The sequence below is a fragment of the Carassius auratus genome, chromosome 44 (assembly GCF_003368295.1).
Source record: "Carassius auratus strain Wakin chromosome 44, ASM336829v1, whole genome shotgun sequence".
Taxonomy (NCBI): domain Eukaryota; kingdom Metazoa; phylum Chordata; class Actinopteri; order Cypriniformes; family Cyprinidae; genus Carassius; species Carassius auratus.
The window spans coordinates 1,023,666-1,046,357 of record NC_039286.1 but is presented as its reverse complement, the minus strand read 5'-3'; the positions used below and the strand labels follow the sequence as shown (position 1 = coordinate 1,046,357).

At 36.8% G+C, this 22,692-nt stretch overlaps 1 protein-coding gene across 2 annotated transcripts in view; it reads right to left on the bottom strand.

Annotated features, from left to right (window-relative positions):
* Positions 1-22,692, bottom strand: part of LOC113062046 (syndetin-like) — a 108,238-nt gene that overhangs the window by 59,590 nt on the left and 25,956 nt on the right. For both annotated transcript variants that reach the window (XM_026231556.1, XM_026231557.1), the window contains exons 10-13: positions 19,864-19,906; positions 18,819-18,917; positions 12,905-13,045; positions 4,267-4,402 (exon numbers count right to left, since the gene is read on the bottom strand). In XM_026231556.1, the coding sequence (XP_026087341.1) occupies positions 4,267-4,402; positions 12,905-13,045; positions 18,819-18,917; positions 19,864-19,906 (419 nt within the window). The remainder of the gene's footprint in view (positions 1-4,266; positions 4,403-12,904; positions 13,046-18,818; positions 18,918-19,863; positions 19,907-22,692) is intronic.

Genomic DNA, 22,692 nt, shown 5'->3' with positions numbered 1-22,692 from the left:
AAATGTATATATCATTCATTGAAGATGGCTTCACTGATTTTAACTTGAGTATTTTTAATTAGTGTATTTTTTTTTTTTTTTTTTACACGTTATGGCTAAATGAGACAAAATTTTGCAGTGTGGACCAGGCTAAATTATAGAAAAATATATACAATATTAAGTGTATTTTGTTTTGTTCCACTGGCAGGCTTTACACTTCCAGTGCTTGCTGGCTGCATTTTATATTGTTAAAGTTTTACAGTATGCAATTTTCTAAAAGCCAATTCTGGCATAATATATTTAAAAATGTATGACATTGAAGTATTTGTTCTTCAGCGGACTGATGTTGAGAGAAGTTCAGAAATTTGTGTATTGCTATGCTTATTTAATTCACTTATATAATGTGAAAAATAAATATGAATAGTGTGAAGAATAGAAAGATTGACAATGTAAGTACAAGACAATTGCTAAATTCCAAAGTAGTACAGAGCTAACGGTGGTACAAGTTTCTATTAAAATAATGATTTACTTCCCTCATTTAATATTTATAGAAAATAACAACCCATCATAACCTGCAGCGACAATGACTGTTCAGTTAGTAGCATTTGATATGCTTCCCTCTGTAGGGCTCATGAGGGTACTTTAGAAAGGTTCAATGAATTTCCAATGACACACCTAAGCAAGAACAAGCGCCAATCTGTTTCAGCACTACTCAATAACCTCAGAAATCGAAGCGGAGGCATGACAGAAAGGCAAACGTTACAGACTACATTGCAGCTGGCTAATGGAGCAGCGCCACTTTCAATTACCTGCTCAGTCTCCTTGGCCACTGCTGTGCCGATTACAGCACACACCAAAAGCCATTTCCTCTAAATACACAAGGCAGGACATTACACTATAAAAGCACAAATGTAATGCTTATAAAACTAACTATCAAGGGTAGTGAGCACCCTAATGAATCCCTAGCTCTTTCTACTACAACTGATTTAGAGTTACTTATAAAGGAGCTAAAATACAGAACGAGTCGAACCTCCTTACAATTTAAAGAAACATTAGAGGACTCAGAGAGTTGCATCAGTAGAAAGATGAACTAAAGGTGCCAAAGAACTAGTGTTTTTTTGACAGCCGATGCAGAAGCCGATATCTTGGAAAGCAGGATGGCCAATGGCAGATATAAAGCCAATATAATTGTATTTATTTTAAATTTAAAAAAAATTGAAATAATTTGAAAATGGATTTAAAAATTGTGTAAAATAAACACTCTTATTATTTAAATGACAATGTATTTTTAACAAATATTTAGAAAAAAGAAAGAAAGTAAACACTGTAACCAAAAGGGGACATAGTATTCTGGGAAGTCTGTGTGCATTGGGAATCACATTTTTTTTTTTTTTTTATAAAGCCAAGGTAACACTCATTTTACATACAGCACACAGTAGAAAAGACATGAATATGAGATTGGGGCAAAAGCATAATTTGAAATCAGTTTAAGTTTGTACCGTATTTTTCGGACTATAAGTCGCATCTGAGTATAAGTCGCATCAGTCCAAAAATACGTCATGATGAGGAAAGAAAAAACATATATAATTCGCACTGGACTATAAGTCGCATTTATTTAGAGCCAAGAACCAAGAAAAAACATTACCATCTACAGCCACGAGAGGGCGCTCTATGTCTTCAGTGTAGACTACAGGAGCACTGAGCAGCACAGAGCGCCCTCTGGCAGCTGGAGACGGTACCGTTTTCTATTGGTCAATTTCTCTTGGTTCATTTCTCTCGGTTCATGTCAAATTTATTTTGATAAATAAGTCGCACCTGACCAGAAGTCGCAGGACCAGCCAAACTATGAAAAAAATTGCGACTTATAGTCTGGGAAATACGGTAGATTGCATGTCTCAATGAAGCGGAACTCTCCTCATGTCCGTATTTAATTCAGACCGTCACAGAGAGTATACGCGATTGTGTAGGATACAAATGCGCACTTCATAAGATCTCACAGTTGGTTTCGACTAAGTTTGCAAGGTTTTTTTAAATTTGATGTTCATTAGTCATTCAAAGATTTGTTTAAATTATTAAACAAAAAAATTTCATAAATGCATATTTGCTGAATGCTGTCTGCAAATTATAATGACTGCCTTTCTATTACTAACAACATAAAAGCAATCGTTATAATACTTTTTTGTATACATTTTAATTCCTTTGTTTAACAGTTCAATCTGATTGTTAATGAAAAAAGTGAAGAAGAGGGAGAATGTGAGCCAGGGTAGTCAGGTTTTCGCAAATATTTATTATTTTATTATCTTATTATTTAAATGACAATGTATTTTTAACAAATATTTAGAAAAAAGAAAGAAAGTAAACACTGTAACCAAAAGGGGACATAGTATTCTGGGAAGTCTGTGTGCATTGGGAATCACATTTTTTTTTTTTTTTTATAAAGCCAAGGTAACACTCATTTTACATACAGCACACAGTAGAAAAGACATGAATATGAGATTGGGGCAAAAGCATAATTTGAAATCAGTTTAAGTTTGTACCGTATTTTTCGGACTATAAGTCGCATCTGAGTATAAGTCGCATCAGTCCAAAAATACGTCATGATGAGGAAAGAAAAAACATATATAATTCGCACTGGACTATAAGTCGCATTTATTTAGAGCCAAGAACCAAGAAAAAACATTACCATCTACAGCCACGAGAGGGCGCTCTATGTCTTCAGTGTAGACTACAGGAGCACTGAGCAGCACAGAGCGCCCTCTGGCAGCTGGAGACGGTACCGTTTTCTATTGGTCAATTTCTCTTGGTTCATTTCTCTCGGTTCATGTCAAATTTATTTTGATAAATAAGTCGCACCTGACCAGAAGTCGCAGGACCAGCCAAACTATGAAAAAAATTGCGACTTATAGTCTGGGAAATACGGTAGATTGCATGTCTCAATGAAGCGGAACTCTCCTCATGTCCGTATTTAATTCAGACCGTCACAGAGAGTATACGCGATTGTGTAGGATACAAATGCGCACTTCATAAGATCTCACAGTTGGTTTCGACTAAGTTTGCAAGGTTTTTTTAAATTTGATGTTCATTAGTCATTCAAAGATTTGTTTAAATTATTAAACAAAAAAATTTCATAAATGCATATTTGCTGAATGCTGTCTGCAAATTATAATGACTGCCTTTCTATTACTAACAACATAAAAGCAATCGTTATTATACTTTTTTGTATACATTTTAATTCCTTTGTTTAACAGTTCAATCTGATTGTTAATGAAAAAAGTGAAGAAGAGGGAGAATGTGAGCCAGGGTAGTCAGGTTTTCGCAAATAACCTGCCCAATTGCTACTCAAAATAGCCCAAATCTTTCCCAATTGCATTTTGAGAGGGATTCCCCGGTTAAATAAAAAATCTATTTATAAAAATATTAATAATTTAAAAGTTTTTTTGCTGGGGTTCCTCCAGTAAAATTTGCATTTCAGGGGCTAAATATAACGTAATTGGGGTCGCTGCAACCTGCGGCAAAACCGCAGACTTGGCAACACTGATGTGAGTGCTGTGTGTTCAGGCGCTGTCAAAATAAAAGTCCTGTCATGATCGCATCGGCCAAACAGAAAAACTTATCAGCCGACGCAGATATTTGAAAAATGCCAAATATCAGCCGATATATCGGTCAACCACTACAAAGAACGCTCAAAAAATACCATCACTGTCAGAGATGATGCACAGCAAGTAGTCCACAAGACACGTTTCACCAGAGTTTGAATCTGGCTTGGGACATTTAGAGATCCTACGCCTCATATTTTGTCTCATCTTGCAACATTTCTACCATTTTATCTTGTTTAAAGGATGTTTTCACTGTAAAACAAGACCAAAATACAGCTAAAGGATCCCCCCCACCCCCCAAAATGTCATTTGTACAGGAGGTGCTGTGATGGGGTATATGAGTGTCAATATTTCAGCCTGCTTGATCTGATCAGAGCTACTGATTGTATCACGGGAAGTCGTTTTTATTCTCTGTTTGGTGCCATTGTTGTTATTGTTCTGCTGTTGCTGACGGTCTCTGCATGACAGCTCAGGCCCAGCATCTGGAATTTTGCCTTAGTTGTCAGCCAAAAAGTATATTACTGGCAAATCATGTCACTTTGAATCTTCTGAATAGTGCCATTGGTAAGACTGAAATAAGTAACTGTCTTTTGTCACTTTTATTATATTCAAAACACAGTTTAACAAAAAAAAAAAAAAAATGAGCCCAGGTCAGTTTACAGAGGTGCCAAGAGTGACTGATTTCCCTTACCTGCTCCAGGAGTCGTCTCTTCTTCTTTGTAGTGCTCATCATGCCACTGCATGGTTAGGTAGTAACTGAGCATCACCTCCCACAAGGCCTTGCAGAGATCAGTCAAGCAGGGGATGTAGCTGTCTGTGGTAATGTGCTGGGGTGAGAAAAATAAAATAAAGAACTTCATTCTCAATGTTTTGAATTTTTACAAGTGCCTTCAATGTTACCATGAGAACAAGAGTTGATTTTAAAAACTAGTGTCCATAAAGATAAACAGGAACTTTAAAGAATTCAAGATTTTTCAAATAAAAATAAATGCATTTTTTTTTCTATTCACCACAGAATTCTGAGAAAACTTTTTTTGCTATACATAAAAAAATAATATTAAGCAGAACAAATGTTTTCAACATCAATAACAGGACACTGATTCCCTGAATCAAAGTACAGTGAAATGGACAACAAAAAAATGAATTGGACGGGGATTTTTTTTTTTTCATACTTAAATTTGGAAAAATATATTTAAGACATCTCAATGCTTTGTAAGGATATACAGACTCCATAAAAATTCAAATCTGAGAAATAAAAGCCACTAAAGATCTGGCGTGGAAGCCAGTTTAGTGTGACATTATGAGTCTCAGATGTGTGTGTATCCCTAAATCTAGCTGAAGAGACATTTAGAAAACAGTAAATCTGACATTGAGGAAGCATGAATACACCAGAGATAATGATTTACCTGCTGTGGACCTTAATGAATATTTACCATGTGATCAATCCTTCAAAACCTCTGAGAATCTCAAGCATTCCTTGGAACGCTATAATTAGAAATAATACCATAGAGACAACAAAACAAGCTTGTGTCTGGGATGAGAGACTGTATATCAAATCTGGAGGTGGGCTGTGTACAAAATAAAATACAGTTTGAATCAACTTTGACTTCGGTGACTCTTGGTGTTCTTAGAGGAGCTGACAAACTTCCTTTGGTCAGTGCAATTTGTTGCTGGGGAAAGCTGACATAAACTTTGCCATGTCTAGAACCGCTGCATTGTCGACTCGTCCATACACATATTCATCAATGCTGTCTGCAGTGAGATGCTGGAGCTCTATCTCTGCCTTTTCTTCTTAACCAAGCTTGGAAACTCTGCAAACTGCTGGAGCCTGGTAAATTACGATCAGCCTGAGGTTTGCCGAGGCTGTTTTTGAAGGCAAGGGAACGGTACACAGCAACACAGCCTCCAGCTGTGGAAAAGCTAACAGTTTTTGCACTTTAGTTACAATTTATGTATCACTGTCATCCCTATTCACAACGAAACCAGTTACTGCAAGGCTTATTTGCAAAATAGTCCCACCACAGACGCCTTTCAGCTTCTGATTGTCTACTACCAAACATTTACCTAATCTGCTTTACTGAAGCTTTACTTAGTATACGATTGAGGTCAAGCGTAGGAACTTCCAATATGTGAACAACATTTATATAGCAGATGGCATAGGCAAAAAAATCAGATGAGCTGAGAAACAAAATGAAAATGCTATTAAATCATTATTCATTGAAGTGGATAAATATACAAAAAGTTGTCACAATAGTTTTGTATCTGACAACGAGGAACAAGCAAAGAAAAGCACCCTTTTTTTTTGAGAGAGAGAAAATGTGACCTCCCAAACATAAATGAACACTTCTGAACACATACATTAAACTGAACTCCTTGATCCATAAACTTGTTTCAGCCCTGTTTTCAACCACTCCTCAAGAACCAGCATGTCTAAAAAAAAAATTCAGTTGTTTTAAGAGACCCTAGTTAAAAAAAAATAACATACATTCAACAAAGTGAGTATTTAAAACAAACAATCAAATGAATAAAACACTCATTCACTTTTTGTATTCACATGCTGAGACACAATGCGACCTGATCCGAGTGGCTGCAATAAATCTAATTAGACCTGTGCTACATACAGATAAAGCTTTGGGCATTTAGAGGTGAATCATCACTTACGGTAATTCTGCAGTAACAGATAAACAAGCTCCTATGAAACCATCCCACACAACTCATTACACTAGAGCGGCTCCAACTAATGCAATAAACTGTGGCTCAACTATTACACTGAAGGGTATGTGTAACATTGCCAAAGCTGCCAAAATGTAATACTAATGGTCATAAGTAGTAATTATATGAGCCATTCATCTCATTTAAAGTTGATTAATTGTCTAGGACAGCTTCATCCCTTCTTTTAATAAAGTTGTACCGCTGCCATCATTGAGTGTAAGGAGATACATGGATGCTCAGATGGATTAGCACTGATCCAATGGTTACTACACAGGAAGTATAGTATTCTAATTGAAGTCTAATGACTCCTGTACGTGAGCAGAGGGAGAAGTCAGCCATCCCATTCAACCAATCAATCCCCAACCTCTCCAGATGACTTCCTGCTATGGGGATCAAGGCATTGTTGCCTGGCAACTGAGTGTTGGTGGAGAGAAAGGATGATAAATGTCTTTCTAATCTCAAAGGAGTCATATTAGACAGACAGATGGACATTTATAGCTGATATTTTGATCCAAACATTTCACACTCATGGGATGATGTATGGGATTGCACAGAAACAGATTCAGGTCAGTGGTGACTTCACTGAATGGCCAGGTGGGTATTACACCACTATTATGATTGCAGTAAATCTCTTACAAGTGCAGAAGAGCAAAAAAAAAGGGGATGGGAAGGGAAATGTGCTGCTGTGGTCAGCAGGCTGTAAACGTAAAGTCAGCAAATCTGTGGCGTCTTCTCTATCATAGCCAAGTTCAAGAAATCACACCACACACGCAGATCTGGAGAGGCTTCAAGGGTATCAAGGCTTCTCTAGTTCTTCAGGAACTGGATGTTAGGATCACATACTATTACGGATTTGTAACAATAGGCATCTTTTTCCCTTTTTTGGTGTTTGTCTTTTATCACTGGTCATTTATTACACACACCCACACACGTTTCAGAGCTACATCTTAAATTACTTAAAATGATTTAAAGTTTTATAAGAAACAACAACAACAACCATTTATATTTATAGGCACCAATATAATGTCACATGTAATGCAAATGTCAAAATGTATTCTTTTGCATTCTGGTAAAAGTATTTTCAGGTCATAACACAGTACTGTGCAAGGAAATGTCATTATTTTTTTGTAATTATAATTTGTGTGAAAAGAAATATTAGCTGTTGGTCAAGTTGAGTCATGCATTTCAAACACTGTAAAAACAACATTTCTGAAGTTGTAAATAAAGTATGTTTATTAAAATACTATTTTGGATTTTCTACTTCAACATTTCATGCTTAATGTGTTACTTGCTGTTTCTTTCAATTATTATTACTTTAATTTTACATGAGTGAAGGTTGCTTCTACAACCATTTTATTTTTCCAGTGAATGTGAGCCTAAGTTGGATGAACTACAACGCCATATGTATCCGATTAATGCAATAATGATGGTTCATCTTCCCACATGATTATCAAACAAAGGGAGAGTTAATTAGTCTGGTGCAGGATTGATGAGTAGAGAACAGATCTAAAATCAGCTCCGGTAATCTCTTCGCGCGCTGCTTAGACTGAAACTGTTTCACTAAGGGTCAGAAGTCGATGAGGCACTTTCTACCCAAATGTTGATCTCTGTCACCCTCCAGAGATGGAAGATGGCTGAGAAAAAAGCTGTGCTGACCCGATTCTTCACAAGGGTTTAATGAAATGCAGACTGAGCTTTTATTCTAACACTGCACCTTTGGGAAAACTTGCAAACTGCTGCATCAGTATGTGATAAGTATTTACACAGACACATAAAGAACAGCATAACACATTTCTTAGTTCAGCAGGACAACTCATGCCTCTAATCACTAATGTGCAGCTTTATTCTGAGGTTGTGTAAGGTCTCATCCTTAATGAATCTTAAAACTGCTGCATGTGCGGCCTTCCTTATTAGCTACATCAATGTAGCTCCCCTGCTGTCTTAATGAACTGAATCAATCAAACGTTCCCACGTTTGGAACTTCCACTGACAAAACTCCACATGCAGTCCTTGCATGAGAGTAAGTTATCAAAACGCGGCATAATCAGAGATGCCACAGATAACAGTTTGCGCATATTTACCATTCATGAGGCTGACAGTTCAGAATATGACAGCTTGATGGCACAGAATAAGAAAGACAGCTCAGAAGATATTTGCTTAATCTATTAATATAATTAGGGGTGGGAAGCGAGAAGTCCTTCTCGTTCAAAATCCATTTATAAAAAAAACAAAAAACAATCCAGCATTCAAAGGGTTTTCGTGATATTCAGTTCAATTAACTATCTAGCAGTGCGCAACACTGCTACTGAATCTACAAACAGCATGACTGGTGCAGTGCAATTCCTGTACAATGTGCTTGTGTGCCGATTCTTTAAAAAAATAAAATTTAGTGAAACTAAACTACGCAGGCAAAAAAAAAAAAAAAAAAACTGTTGCAAAATCTGCATAGTCCCGAATGGAAATTCCTATTTAAATGACTAGATTTTGGCATCGCAAGAACACCAAAAAATTGTAATTATGACTGATTCCTGAACAAATGACTCTTATCAGCTGGTTCTTTTAAGTGAATCGTAATCATACAATGGCCACAATGTTGTTTGATTCAAATAAATTACTCTTACATTTACTGTTAGCGAACCAAAAATATATAGCATCTATAGTCTGATTCCAAAATAAACAACTATTATGAGCTGCTCCTTTAGTGAATCAGACACACTTAAGACAGTAACTTTCTGTAACAGAGTTATCAGTCATTCTCGACTCAAAATGGAATCAGAATAGTTAAAAAAAAACTGCCTTGAACTGTTGAAATTCACTTACTTTCCAATGCACATCCTGTTAAACATTAATAAACAGGAGTACAAGATGTACAGCACTGACACACATGAGAGTAACCTTTTGTAGAGATGGACAGCAGAGGTTTTGGAGGTGGAGAGGGGGTTAAAGAGAAGCTGATGGGATTGGTACACTCTCATTGAGTGCTCATGTTCAGTGGCAAGGTCAATAACCACTAGGGTCCATCTAGAGCTCTCTAAAATAAGAGTGTGAGGGATTCACTCAACTATACTGATGGTAAATAACACTGACACTCAGCCATAATGTAACTTGCAGAGTGTGTGCAATTTTTTACATTTGTTTTCCCTTTGTTGATGTTCACAAACAAGGCCTTCCTCGCGTTTGTTCTTCTACTTCACTCATTGCATCAAAGACGAGTAGAGAGAGCACAAGAAGACCTCTGAAGGGATGGGATTATGATAGTTTCATGTAAAATTCATGTAGCGTTCTGCATTATGATGTGACCTTTGGAGCATTCCAGTTACACTGCATTTTAAATCCCATGCTGCGGTTCAAAGTTCAGGATTCATTAGCATACCTCTTGTTGTGTTTTTGAATGATATTAATACTTTTATTCAGCAATAATGCATTCAATTGCTTACAAAAGCTAAAAAGAAAGTTACAAACTTTTTCTATTTCAAAAAAATGCTGTTCTTCTCCACAAAAAAAAAAAAAAATGAATCACCACAACTCTTTAGAGCACTGACAAAACGAAAATGTTACTTGAGCACGAAATCAGCACATTAACATGATTTCAGTACATTTTGTGGCGAGTAGCTACACTCCACCTGTTAGCTCAAATTAATTGCTTCACGACTAGGGCTGGGATAAACGATTATTTAATATACAGATTATTTTTTCGATGCATCGATTAATCTAACGTTTAATTTTTTCAGACCGATTCGATTTCGATTATCTCCCCATTAATTGACAACTAACATTGATTTACATATCTGAATGAAAAAAACATGAATTCCTTAACATTGCTATATATGTTTATTATTCTTAAAACTACAAAATAAAAGACTAAGAATGCATTACTTTGCACTTGTATAGAGATAGCATTCAATAAAACCTTGAAGCCTTGAAAACACATAGCTTACTGAAACAAGGTTACTGAACACATAGGGCCTAGCTTACTGAAAAAAAGTTCTTCTTTCAGATGAAAATAACAACAACTTGATGTCTAGCATTCAATAAAAAAGGTCACCCAAAATACTTGTTTAGAGCAATTTAAAGAATACAGTAACCAATGTAAACTTGAGGGCTTTAAGCTAATACAGAGAGTGCTTTTCCCAAAAAAAAAAAAAAATTAACAGTGGGAGCTAGCAGCCTGTCATGAAGAAAAAAAAAATCTCTGAATGCTCCACGTGAAACTTTGGCGTTCCGCCCTTTTTCTATCGTGTCTAATGACTTTGGTTAATATGCACGAGGGAGAGAGAGCAAGACAGTAACCAATGTAAACTTGAGGGCTTTAAGCTAATACGGAGAGTGCTTTTCCCAAAAAATAAAAATTAACAGTGGGAGCTAGCAGCCTGTCATGAAGAAAAAAAATCTCTGAATGCTCCACGTGAAACTTTGGTGTTTCGCCCTTTTTCTATCGTGTTTAATAGTGCTGCGTTCGACACCATAGATCATGACATACTCATAGATCGATTACAAAACTATACAGGTATTCAAGGGCAGGCTCTAAGATGGTTTAGATCCTACCTGTCCGATCGCTACCATTTTGTTTACTTAAATGGGGAGTCATCTCATTTATCATCAGTAAAATATGGAGTGCCACAAGGATCCGTCCTAGGTCCCCTTCTATTTTCAATATATATGTTGCCCCTTGGTAATATTATTAGAAAATACGGAATTAGCTTCCACTGTTATGCTGATGATACTCAGCTATATATCTCAACGAGACCAGATGAAACTTCCCAATTATCTAAGCTAACAGAGTGTGTTAAAAATGTAAAAGATTGGATGACACACAATTTTCTCCAATTAAATTCGGATAAGACAGAGATACTAATTATTGGACCAAAAAACACTACACAGAATCTTGTAGATTACAATCTGCAACTAGACGGATGTACTGTTACTTCCTCTACAGTCAGAAATCTGGGTGTTATATTAGACAGCAATTTGTCTTTTGAAAATCATATTTCCAATGTTACAAAAACTGCATTCTTCCATCTTAGAAACATTGCCAAGCTACGAAACATGTTATCTGTTTCTGATGCAGAAAAGCTAGTTCATGCATTCATGACCTCTAGACTGGACTATTGTAATGCACTTCTAGGTGGTTGTCCTGCTTCTTCAATAAACAAGCTACAGGTCGTCCAAAATGCAGCAGCTAGAGTCCTTATGAGGTCAAGAAAATATGATCATATTACCCCAATTTTACAGTCTCTGCACTGGCTACCTATTAAGTTCCGTATCAGTTACAAATTATCATTACTTACCTATAAGGCCCTAAATGGTTTAGCTCCAGCGTACCTAACTAGCCTTCTACCACGTTACAATCCATCACGCACCCTAAGGTTACAAAACGCTGGACTTTTGGTCGTTCCTAGGATAGCAAAGTCCACTAAAGGAGGTAGAGCTTTCTCACATTTGGCTCCCAAACTCTGGAATAGCCTTCCTGATAATGTTCGGGGTTCAGACACACTCTCTCTGATTAAATCTAGATTAAAAACACATCTCTTTCGCCAAGCATTCGAATAATGTTTCTTTTTAATTGTGAGTGTAGTTGCATCTGTTCAAAGTTGCATTTTTATTCATTAACTTGGGTTAAACTAATTTTACTTTGTTGGATCAGCAGCTATGCTAATGATGTCTGTATTTTGTTTCTATGTTTCGCCACGGGATGTAACTAGGATTTAAACAAGCTCCAGTCTGGATCCAGAACACCTGAGAAGAGATGATGCTGACCCTCAGAGGACCCCAGATGATGCTAACCTTGAATCAACAAACAGAACTAACAATTATTGCTAAATGTGCGACTGAATCATATAATAACTTAATAATATTGATACTTCATCGTCTAGCTGACTACGTCTTGTATTATTATTATTATTTTTCTAAAATCCTGTCAAATGTGCACAAACTACTAGCTACTACTAAATATTGTAGAAACATAATTTTCTGTAAAGTTGCTTTGTAACGATTTATTTTGTAAAAAGCGCTATACAAATAAACTTGAATTGAATTGAATTGAATTTAATGATTTTGATTAATATGCACAAGGGAGAGAGAGGGCAAGAAGCGCTCGTGTTGTTTGAACACTGTGAGTGTGCGCGCGCAGCCGGGGCTCTCTCTCGTACGCGCCCTGTCAGGTATCACTCACCAATCAAATAAGGCTTTGACAGCCGCCAAAAAAAAGATCAATGCAGAAAAACCCCTGGATTGGTTATATAACGTTGGATAGAATGTTGATCTGGCCATCGCGTATATTCAGCGCACATAAGGTAAACGTTTTGCAAACGTTTTTTAGAGAAATAAAAACAGGTTGATGAATCGATGCGCATATTTTGCGTCGCCGTATTTTTTGCGTCTACGTCATCGAAGACCTAGACGTGTTGTCCCAGCTCTATTCACGACATATATGTAATTTCCAAAGGCAGGAATCTAACCTATTTTACGCTTGTCTAGAGCACATTGAGAATTAAATCAATGAATGATTTTGCGCTCAAGCGATGAATTTGGTTCACAGTGACTTTTGGAAGTGACCTCTGTGTGTGTTCACCAAGTTTATCTGGAGATCTGGGAGAATGGATGGAGAACATGTATACCGTGCAAAGGTCCTTGTACTGCATCTTCTGGAACTTGGTGTCGGCGTTGCCGGCACACAGCTCTACGTATCCCAGCACCACCTGGAAGACAGTGTTGTGGATGGCCTGGGTGAAATGCATGTGCAGCTGATCCATTGCCGTCTGTGGAGAAAGAGGAGAAACAGGAATGAGTAACACTGCATCTGTAGGAAGAGTTATCTTTTTAATATAAGAATATTTTCTATAGCATATTCACAAAGGCATCAATAAGAAAGCTCAATATCTGTTTCCACAACAGTACTAAGCAGTTTATTATTAAAATGTTTCTTCAGCACCAAATCAGCATTAATAGAAATTAAATCGAAGACTGGAGTAATGGCTGCAGAAAATATGGCTTTGCCACCATAGGAATAAATTACATTTAAAAACACTAAAATAGCATTTATTTTAAAATGTAAAATTTCACTAGATTGCTGTTTTACTATCTTTTAGGTCGAAAAAAAAATGCACCTTTGGTGAGCATTAAAAACAAAATTCTAACTCCAAAATTTTGAACGATAGTTTGCATAAATATGCTGATACTGGACAAAATATTGTTGTACTTATGCTTAAAACAAGGGACGAAAAACCACTACAGAGTTAAGTAAAAAGATAGATAAAAGACATTTTCTGAAATCAAGTTTTATAAGTGTACTTTGCTCTATGGATTACTGGAAGCTAGAAGAAAATTACAAGATAATCTATTTTTTTTTCCTGCCAAAGGAGATCTGTTTGAAGGTAAAACTTCTGGATAACAGCGAGCCTGACTCACACTCTCACAGGAGATGAATCATTACGAACTACATACTGAGGCTCAGTATAGTCCCAAGACTCCCAATGGGAAAAGAAACACTTTGTTTCAGCTTAATTACGCTTCTTCCCTCCTGCTTTCACTGCTCTCCTTCTTCCTTCAGCCATCAGTGCATCCCTCGCCCAGCTTTGGCTGAATTCAGTCAATAAAAATGGCTATTCTCCTGCAGGTCAATGTGTTCAAAAGCAGATAGGTGGAAATATTCAAAAATATTCAAACGCATTTAAATGAAAATAATGGAGCGGATGGAGTCATCAACTTTGCATTTGTTCTGTGTGGGAAAAGACTTCAAAAAAATAAACCTGAAAACATCAAAACATAATAACATATCTAAAAAACAAATGCGATGGAAATATTAATTGTGCTGAGAAAAACGAGCAATTAGATCAATTAGATAGATTTAAAAAAACAAAATCAAGAAAAACAGAGAAGATGAAAGATGGAGAATTAGATGTGCAGTCATTAGGCTAATTGCGGAGTTCATGGAATAGAGCCTGAAAGAACAGCACCTCTTTAGAGGCATAAACAACCGTTTTAATGAATGACGTACAAACTGAAACAAGGTTTGATTTTGATTTGTTTTAAACTCTGAAGCTAGAAGGTCAGCAAATATCCAGCTAAAACCATGTTGGAAAATGGTCAAACAAAGCAGGAAAAAAGTTGGAAGGGTTCAGCCTATAGGGCAGCAACTAATGCTAGTGCTTTAGTTTAATAATAATTTTTGCTAAGACTTTACAAAAGATTTTTGAAAAGATGAGAAAAGTTTTTTTCAATTGCGAGTCAAATGGTATAACAGAAACCTAAAATAACAAATATTAAATGGTGGGCAGGGCTAAACAGGCAATGGTGTAGAAGCAGGCATTGACCTTGTGTGGAGGCGGTGTTTAGCCACACTGTTATGTCAAAGTGGCAGATTCCACAAACCTGCTGTTTTGGCAGAATAAGCTGTTTTTAGACTTACGAGAAAGTTCGTAGTTCTGAAACTTACAGGATGTTTTTTATAGTACAATGACCTCACATGTAAAAAGATCAAGGGAATTTTGATTCCTCAGTTCATGATCCCTTTAACCTTTACAAATTCTGAACATATTAACATTACTGTCTTAAAGGATGTTTTTTTTCTTTTCATATCAATATAAATTTCAGTATTATCTGACCTAAGAAGTACGACCCACATTAATAGCAAAATTGCCTTAAACTTAGTCAACAAACTGCAAATTGATGCATTTCCAAAAATATTTATGAATTTGAATGCATGGATTGTTACTGACAACAATTCTAAGGCATCTAAGCCAAATTCAAAATTAACACTCACCAAGTGGCAAATGAGACACTAGAGAGTATGTGAAATGCTGTAATACACCAGTTGGAGCAATTATCAAATCTCAAAGGCTTCAGTTTTATCACACACACACGCACACACACAGTATATTATCTGACATTCTGCATGTTTCATAGTGAAGCACAGGACTGTGTTCTTTTACATACAAGAAGATCATGATATCTCAGAGCAGCTTGCTTCACAATAAACAATGCTATAATTAATATTATTAGTAAGATTAGTAATAGTAATTGCTCATTTTTTACTTTACATCACAATATTATTATTGCTTTAGTAATATTTTTATTTATTAGAAAGCTTTAGTAGACAGTTGGGTGTTTCTGGCCTTCTTTTTTGTCTTTCAGAGGTCATATGCCTTTGTCATTTATTATTATTATTGTTTTTTTTAAAGGAATATAACTAAAAAGGATTTCAACTACATATGGTTAGTTTAAAACTAGCATTTTATAATTAAACCTACAAAATCCATCCATAAATATTTCGTTAAAATTAAGATTTTAGTCAAAATGATTGCTTTGGCTTCCTTTTGGTTGGCGTGTACAAGATTTTTTTTTTGCACTTCAGTGTATTTAAAGTTTAATTGCAACTACGTTAGGACAAGCTGTTTTGCAAAATGGAAAAACTTAAATTACTTTGAATTAATAAGACAAAACCTCTCAAATAAATGATTTAAGCAATCTGTTAAAGCATGTGAATCTGTCGGCAACCACATGACATTCAATAAATATAAATGCAGTGGAACGGTTCTCAAAAGCATGTTTTTCATAACTACTTCTTGCATGGATTAGATCATGCATCACCGTTAAGTGTCCTGAATCACCTAATAATCTCTTGAGCCAGGGAGTAACCCTCTCAGGGGTCTCCAGAGAGGTGACTATTAAAATCAGAATCGGTTTCAAGGGTTACGTTTGATTCACACATCTTGGAGTCGTTCCTTCAGTAATTATGTGTTGATCGGCTTAAACACCCTCGCTCAGTAACCACTGATGAACCTGCCATTGTATGGACTGCAGACGGCAAATAAATTGAGTTCTTAGAGGCTTGTGTGGGAGAATGAACATATGTATGAATAAACAGCACAGCTGCCATCTACCCAAGAGGCTTTGGTGATCAAAGTGACACGAGAAAAACTATTTTAGATGAGACGGGGGACGTCTCAGGACGTACATACTTTAATACTTATACACAGGTAGGCTGATGGACAAACACACACAATAAGAAATGCTCACAGACACACAAAGAACACACTACTTGGATAAGCTTGCTCAGCGAGTTGAATTCCAAACTGCAAGACACTCTGGAGCAAATCGAGGTATTAGCTTTACAAAAAAAATTACTCTGAGTTGCTGAATTGACTGTAAACAAGACTTTAATAATAAAAAAAAGACCTAAATATTAATTACATAAATAACATCTTGATAGAACTATTTATACAATTAATATATTTTAATTAACAAATTTTGAATCAAAATTAAATTAAAATGTACAGCTAAAGTCACCGTTCTAAGCATGTTTGATTTTTTTACGACAGATGGAATGCCAGCAAAATCTGAACCAACAACTGTTATTTTATCCAGAATGTTGGCAAACAGGTCTAAATTCATAATGAAGGCGCATCAAGTGGCACAAAAAGAAATTTTCCTTCAGTTGCAGTTTTCAAGGTCAAAATAAATGAGGAGAAACATTGTGGAAAAAAAAAGAATAGACTGCATTGCCAGATATTTATATCCAGATAGTATTTCTCTGAGGATCCGAGTTAGCCCGAAAAAACAGTGGGTGATTTTCTCCGCATATTATTATTATTTTTTTTTTGAGAAACAAAGACATGTTCAATGCAGAGGAGAAATAAATCACAAAGTAAACATGTTCTCTGAGAAAACTAGTCCTATCGATGTAGACCTAACACCACATATACTATCATTAAAAAAATCATACGAACAGTTGTACAAATACACACCTTAAGTGGTAGGAGTCGGCTTATAATAAAACCAAAGAGATATTTTTACCGGATTCTGCTTTTAATCACAGCTTTCTTTCTTTCTTTCTTTCTTCTGGAAAAGAAAAGCGGAATACAACAGAGTGCACTTTCCTTCTAGCAAATCCTGTGTCAGGTATGAATCATTTCCCCATTTTGGGAAGAAGAAAAAATAAAGAGAATAGTGGCACAGAGAGGGAGACAGGGTCAAGAAACACTGGATAAAGCTGTGATGACTATGTCGAGGATTTTATCCAGGCGAATATTTGTGATAACTGTGATTATTGTGCACTTGCAATTCAAATATGGCAATTTAACATGAATACAGAAATGCCATGAAAAGCACTTCAAATAAATGAAAAAAGAACAAACGTCTCTGCAGCGCTTTGGGGTGTGTGTGCACCGTCTATGGTTGTTCATGCCGCTCTCAAAAAGTATAATCAAGCCGTTAAATAGCATTCAGTTTCATCTTTTTTTTTTCTTTTTCTTTTTTTTTTAAATATATGGCAAATAAATTTGGCTGATCAAGGTCAGATAATTGCAAATTGATGAGAGAGCATTGCAATTATCGAGAGCATCCTGTCGAGCTGCATCACTGTGTGGTATGGCGCCTGCAATGCGTCCTGCCGAAAGACTCTGCAATGCATAGTGAGAGCAGCTGAGAAGATCATTGGTGTCTCTCTCCCCTCCCTCCAGGACATTTACGGAACCCATCTCACTCGCAAAGCCCTCTGCATTGCAGGTGATCCCACACACCCATCACACAGCTTCTTCAGTCTGCTGCCATCAGGGAGGACACTGCGGAGTCTCCAGGCCCAACTTGCCCCCCCATCCCTATTCTGCCCCAAGCACCACTGAACTACGACCCCCTCCCCCCGGATCCCACATTCCACATCCCCAGGTCCTCCCACTAAAATACGATGGCATGCACCAGTCACTTTGTGCAGCATTGATCTGCTCACTACCTTATTCAGCATGGAACTGACGTCACTCTACTACCTCATCAGTCAGTTAAACAAAATAACTGCTCTTGAGCCCTTTGTCACTTTAATCGGACCGAATAAGCTTTTTTATTTTTTGCACTAAAAATCTTTTAGTTTGTTTACTTCCCTGGTTTGCATCTTCCATGTGCCTTGCGCTGCTTTATTTAATTTAATTTTTAATTTTATTACATGTCTTATTTACATTCTCTTATTGTACAGCTGGATTTTCTATTTTCTATTTGATCTAGATTTTTAGGCTCTACTGTTAGTGTTATTTGTATGCACCAAGGGTGTGAGAGTAACCTTATTTTGATTCTCTGTATGTATGTACTATACATTTTGAAGAATTGACAAAGCAGACTTGACTTGAGTTGAAAGTCAAGAATTTAGGACATAAATAGCAATGCATTATAGCAGGAAAAAAAGCATAAAAATTAAATGCATAAAAATAGAATAAACTTCAAATTAACTCAATTTAAAATACTAAGATTTTATATGAATGTAAGGTAGACTCAAATATTTGTAAATATATTAGCATTATTATTCATGTTATACACTTTCTCATATTTGTTCACAAGGAAAATCAGATATTTTGTTAACGTATTATTCAATGTTCAATATGAATCAAGTACTTCTTCATAAGGGGTATGTGTATTAAGTGTCTGCTGCATGTAAGATTCGCGAACCAAACAAACAGAAAAATGGGATAACCTCAGTTATTTAAATGACAATTCAACATCAGTCAAAATATCAAGGTCGTGACAGCTCTAGCAGCGATGACTCACCTGCGTCTTCCCCAGCAGCTTATATGCCAGTTGAACTTTGGTGTAGTGAGAAACATCAAAGTGTTTGCAGGTTTTGGACAGCGCCACATCTAGCTGTTCCTGCACAGACGAGCATGAAATCAACAAGAGATCAGCAAAGGAAGTTCTGCGGCATAATTTGAGTGCATATGGAAAGCAGATACAATCAAAAAGAACTTAAAAGCCTCATTTTATGGTGCTGAAATACAATTAACACAAATGAAAGAGGGCCAGAATAATCAATGGGTTAAAATCACTAATGATACTGAACGCACAACTTCATTTTGAGCTCAAAGATAAGCATTCACATTCTTAATGAGTTGGGACGTGCGCTGCTACAGAAATAGAAAAGTGGCATGAATCACTGTAATTTTGGTAGAAGCGCTCTTTATTGGCACAGGCGCAATGCTATTCGCTAATGCGTGTGATGAGACAGTGAACGAGATAAAATGATGGGGAGGAAGGGAAAAGAAAGCATGAGAGACAGATATTAAAAGAGAAACATGAAAGAATAGGGAAAAAAATGAGTAAAGGAGTTGTATGCAAGGCTGGATGCCATCCAATTACAGTCCACAATCCACACTGAAATATCTGCATAATATAGTAGATAACACAAACAGCACTGCCGGGAGAAACTCTGTGCGTGTGTGTGTGTGTGGCTATTTGTGTTTTGTCACAGCATAAGCTTGAACGAAGCTACCAAGTCTTAAAAGACAGCAATTTATTTAATAAAACACAGTCCATCTGCCTTTGGGCTTGAGAGACCAAATTCTGGCAGATGACAACCTGAGCGCCACTTTTAGATTTACAAACGCATGGTCAAGTGTTCCTTCCGATCTGTTTAATTCATATAATGTTGAGGAACTACATCAGGGCAACTGCTGTTGTTAAATCTGTCAAGGGTGCGTGAGTGTTTCTGAAGGGAACCGGGTGATCTGAGATTGAATGTCTGATTCGATGAAGAAGGTCCTAGATCCTACATTCTCATCCTTTGCCTAAGGACAAAAAGGAAAGAGAAGTCACATACCTCGATTTGCTCCAGAGTGTCTTGCAGTTTGGAATTCAACTCACTGAGAAAAAAAAAAAAAAAGGGAGACAAGGGAAGCAAACAGTGAATAGGAATACAAAACAACAGAAATGTTGGTTCATTGTGAAACACAAATAACTATTGTATTCTGTTTGCAGAGTAACACAAACCACCAAAAACTATATAGGAACATGTTGGGAGAAAAAACAGCTAGCTTTCTCAGAGAAATGGGCCGTCGGAGCGAGAGAGCACTAAACAACACAAAACCAAGCTCACAGACGGTGACATTTCTTAAAAAAAAAACCAACAACAAAAAACAGGCAATGACATTTGGAAAAACAGGGGTGTATTTTTACCAAGCGTGGCTTCTTGCTTATCTTGTGCAGCTGGAATAAGACTGATGTGTGTTGTTCGTGTCGAGAGGTGTGCGCTAAACTAGTTAGTGGGTTTTCCGAATGAGCGAGGGAAGTTTACTAGTCTGTCTTAGGAAAGCCATGAATAATAAGGCTGTTTTAGGGTCACGTCAATCACACCCCAATCAGATGTCTTTCTTAGGGAACTCAACCATAAAGCTGTCTTTCCACTATTTCCAACATTAATGTACGTTTGTCACATTTCGGCTCTAATTGTAGTCTCACAGCTGAACTTTCAAACTGGTCGTGAAGCAGCTGTTACCCTTTATTCACCATGATAAATTGAATAAATAATGAATGCATAAAACAAACGATTGCCAATATGTGTGAAAGAAACGCATGTAGGTTTTTAGAGCTAATTAATGTAAATAAATGGTAATTCTTTGGGACATAATTATTCATAAGTGCATATTTTACTGAAAGAGCGTTTAAGGATTAACTGTTTAGTGTAATATTGGTAATTCTCACATTACATTCGGTTTTCTTTTGAATACAGTACATCCGGTCTGACAGTCATGTTTGGTCTAGGCGTCAAATGTTCAATCTTCTTGATAAACACCACATATGGTCAAAACTCCATGTAGCTCCAGTTATTTTCTGCATTGGAAATTAATACTTCCGATCTGTCGGATTTTGTCTGTTTTCTCATATGAGGCAGTATTGTGCTTGCCCTACCAACAACTTCACTAAATATATAAATAGCAAAACACACACACACACACACGCGCGCACACACACACACACACAAATACATATATATATATATATATATATATATATATATATATATATATATATATATACATATATACAGGTCCTTCTCAAAAAATTTGCATATTGTGATAAAGTTCATTATTTTCCATAATGTAAGGATAAAAATTTAACTTTCATATATTTTAGATTCATTGCACACCAACTGAAATATTTCAGGTCTTTTATTGTTTTAATACTGATGATTTTGGCATACAGCTCATGAAAACCCAAAATGCCGGTCTCAAAAAATTAGCATATTTCATCCGACCAATAAAAGAAAACTGTTTTTAATACAAAAAAGTCAACCTTCAAATAATTATGTTCAGTTATGCACTCAATACTTGGTCGGGAATCCTTTCGCAGAAATGACTGCTTCAATGCAGCGTGGCATGGAGGCAATCAGTCTGTGGCACTGCTGAGGTGTTATGGAGGCCCAGGATGCTTCAATAGCGGCCTTAAGCTCATCCAGAGGGTTGGGTCTTGCGTCTCTCAACTTTCTCTTCACAATATCCCACAGATTCTCTATGGGGTTCAGGTCAGGAGAGTTGGCAGGCCAATTGAGCACAGTAATACCATGGTCAGTAAACCATTTACCAGTGGTTTTGGCACTGTGAGCAGGTGCCAGGTCGTGTTTAAAAATGAAATCTCCATTAAGCTTTTCAGCAGATGGAAGCATGAAGTGCTCCAAAATCTCCTGATAGCTAGCTGCATTGACCCTGCCCTTGATAAAACACAGTTGACCAACACCAGCAGCTGACATGGCACCCCAGACCATCACTGACTGTGGGTACTTGACACTGGACTTGTATTTTGGCATTTCCTTCTCCCCAGTCTTCCTCCAGACTCTGGCACCATGATTTCCGAATGACATGCAAAATTTGTCCAAAAAGTCCAGTGCTGCTTCTCTGTAGCCAAAGTCAGGAGCTTCTGCCGCTGTTTCTGGTTCAAAAGTGGCTTGACCTGGGGAATGCGGCACCTGTAGCCCATTTCCTGCACACGCCTGTGCACGTTGGCTCTGGATGTTTCTACTCCAGACTCAGTCCACTGCTTCCGCAGGTCCCCCAAGGTCTGGAATCGGTCCTTCTCCACAATCTTCCTCAGGGTCCGGTTACCTCTTCTCGTTGTGCAGCGTTTTTTGCCACACTTTTTCCTTCCCACAGACTTCCCACTGAAGTGCCTTGATACAGCACTCTGGGAACAGCCTATTAGTTCAGAAATTTCTTTCTGTGTCTTACCCTCTCGCTTGAGGGTGCCAATGATGGCCTTCTGGACAGCAGTCAGGTCGGCAGTCTTACCCATGATTGCGGTTTTGAGTAATGAACCAGGCAGGGAGTTTTTAAAAGCCTCAGGAATCTTTTGCAGGTGTTTAGAGTTAATTAGTTGATTCAGATGATTAGGTTAATAGCTCGTTTAGAGAACCTTTTCATGATATGCAAATTTTTTGAGATAGGAATTTGGGGTTTTCATGAGCTGTATGCCAAAATCATCAGTATTAAAACAATAAATGACCTGAAATATTTCAGTTTGTGTGCAATGAATCTAAAATATATGAAAGTTTAATTTTTATCATTACATTATGGAAAATAATGAACTTTATGACAATATGCAAATTTTTTGAGAAGGACCTGTACATACATACATATACATATAAATACCATACATA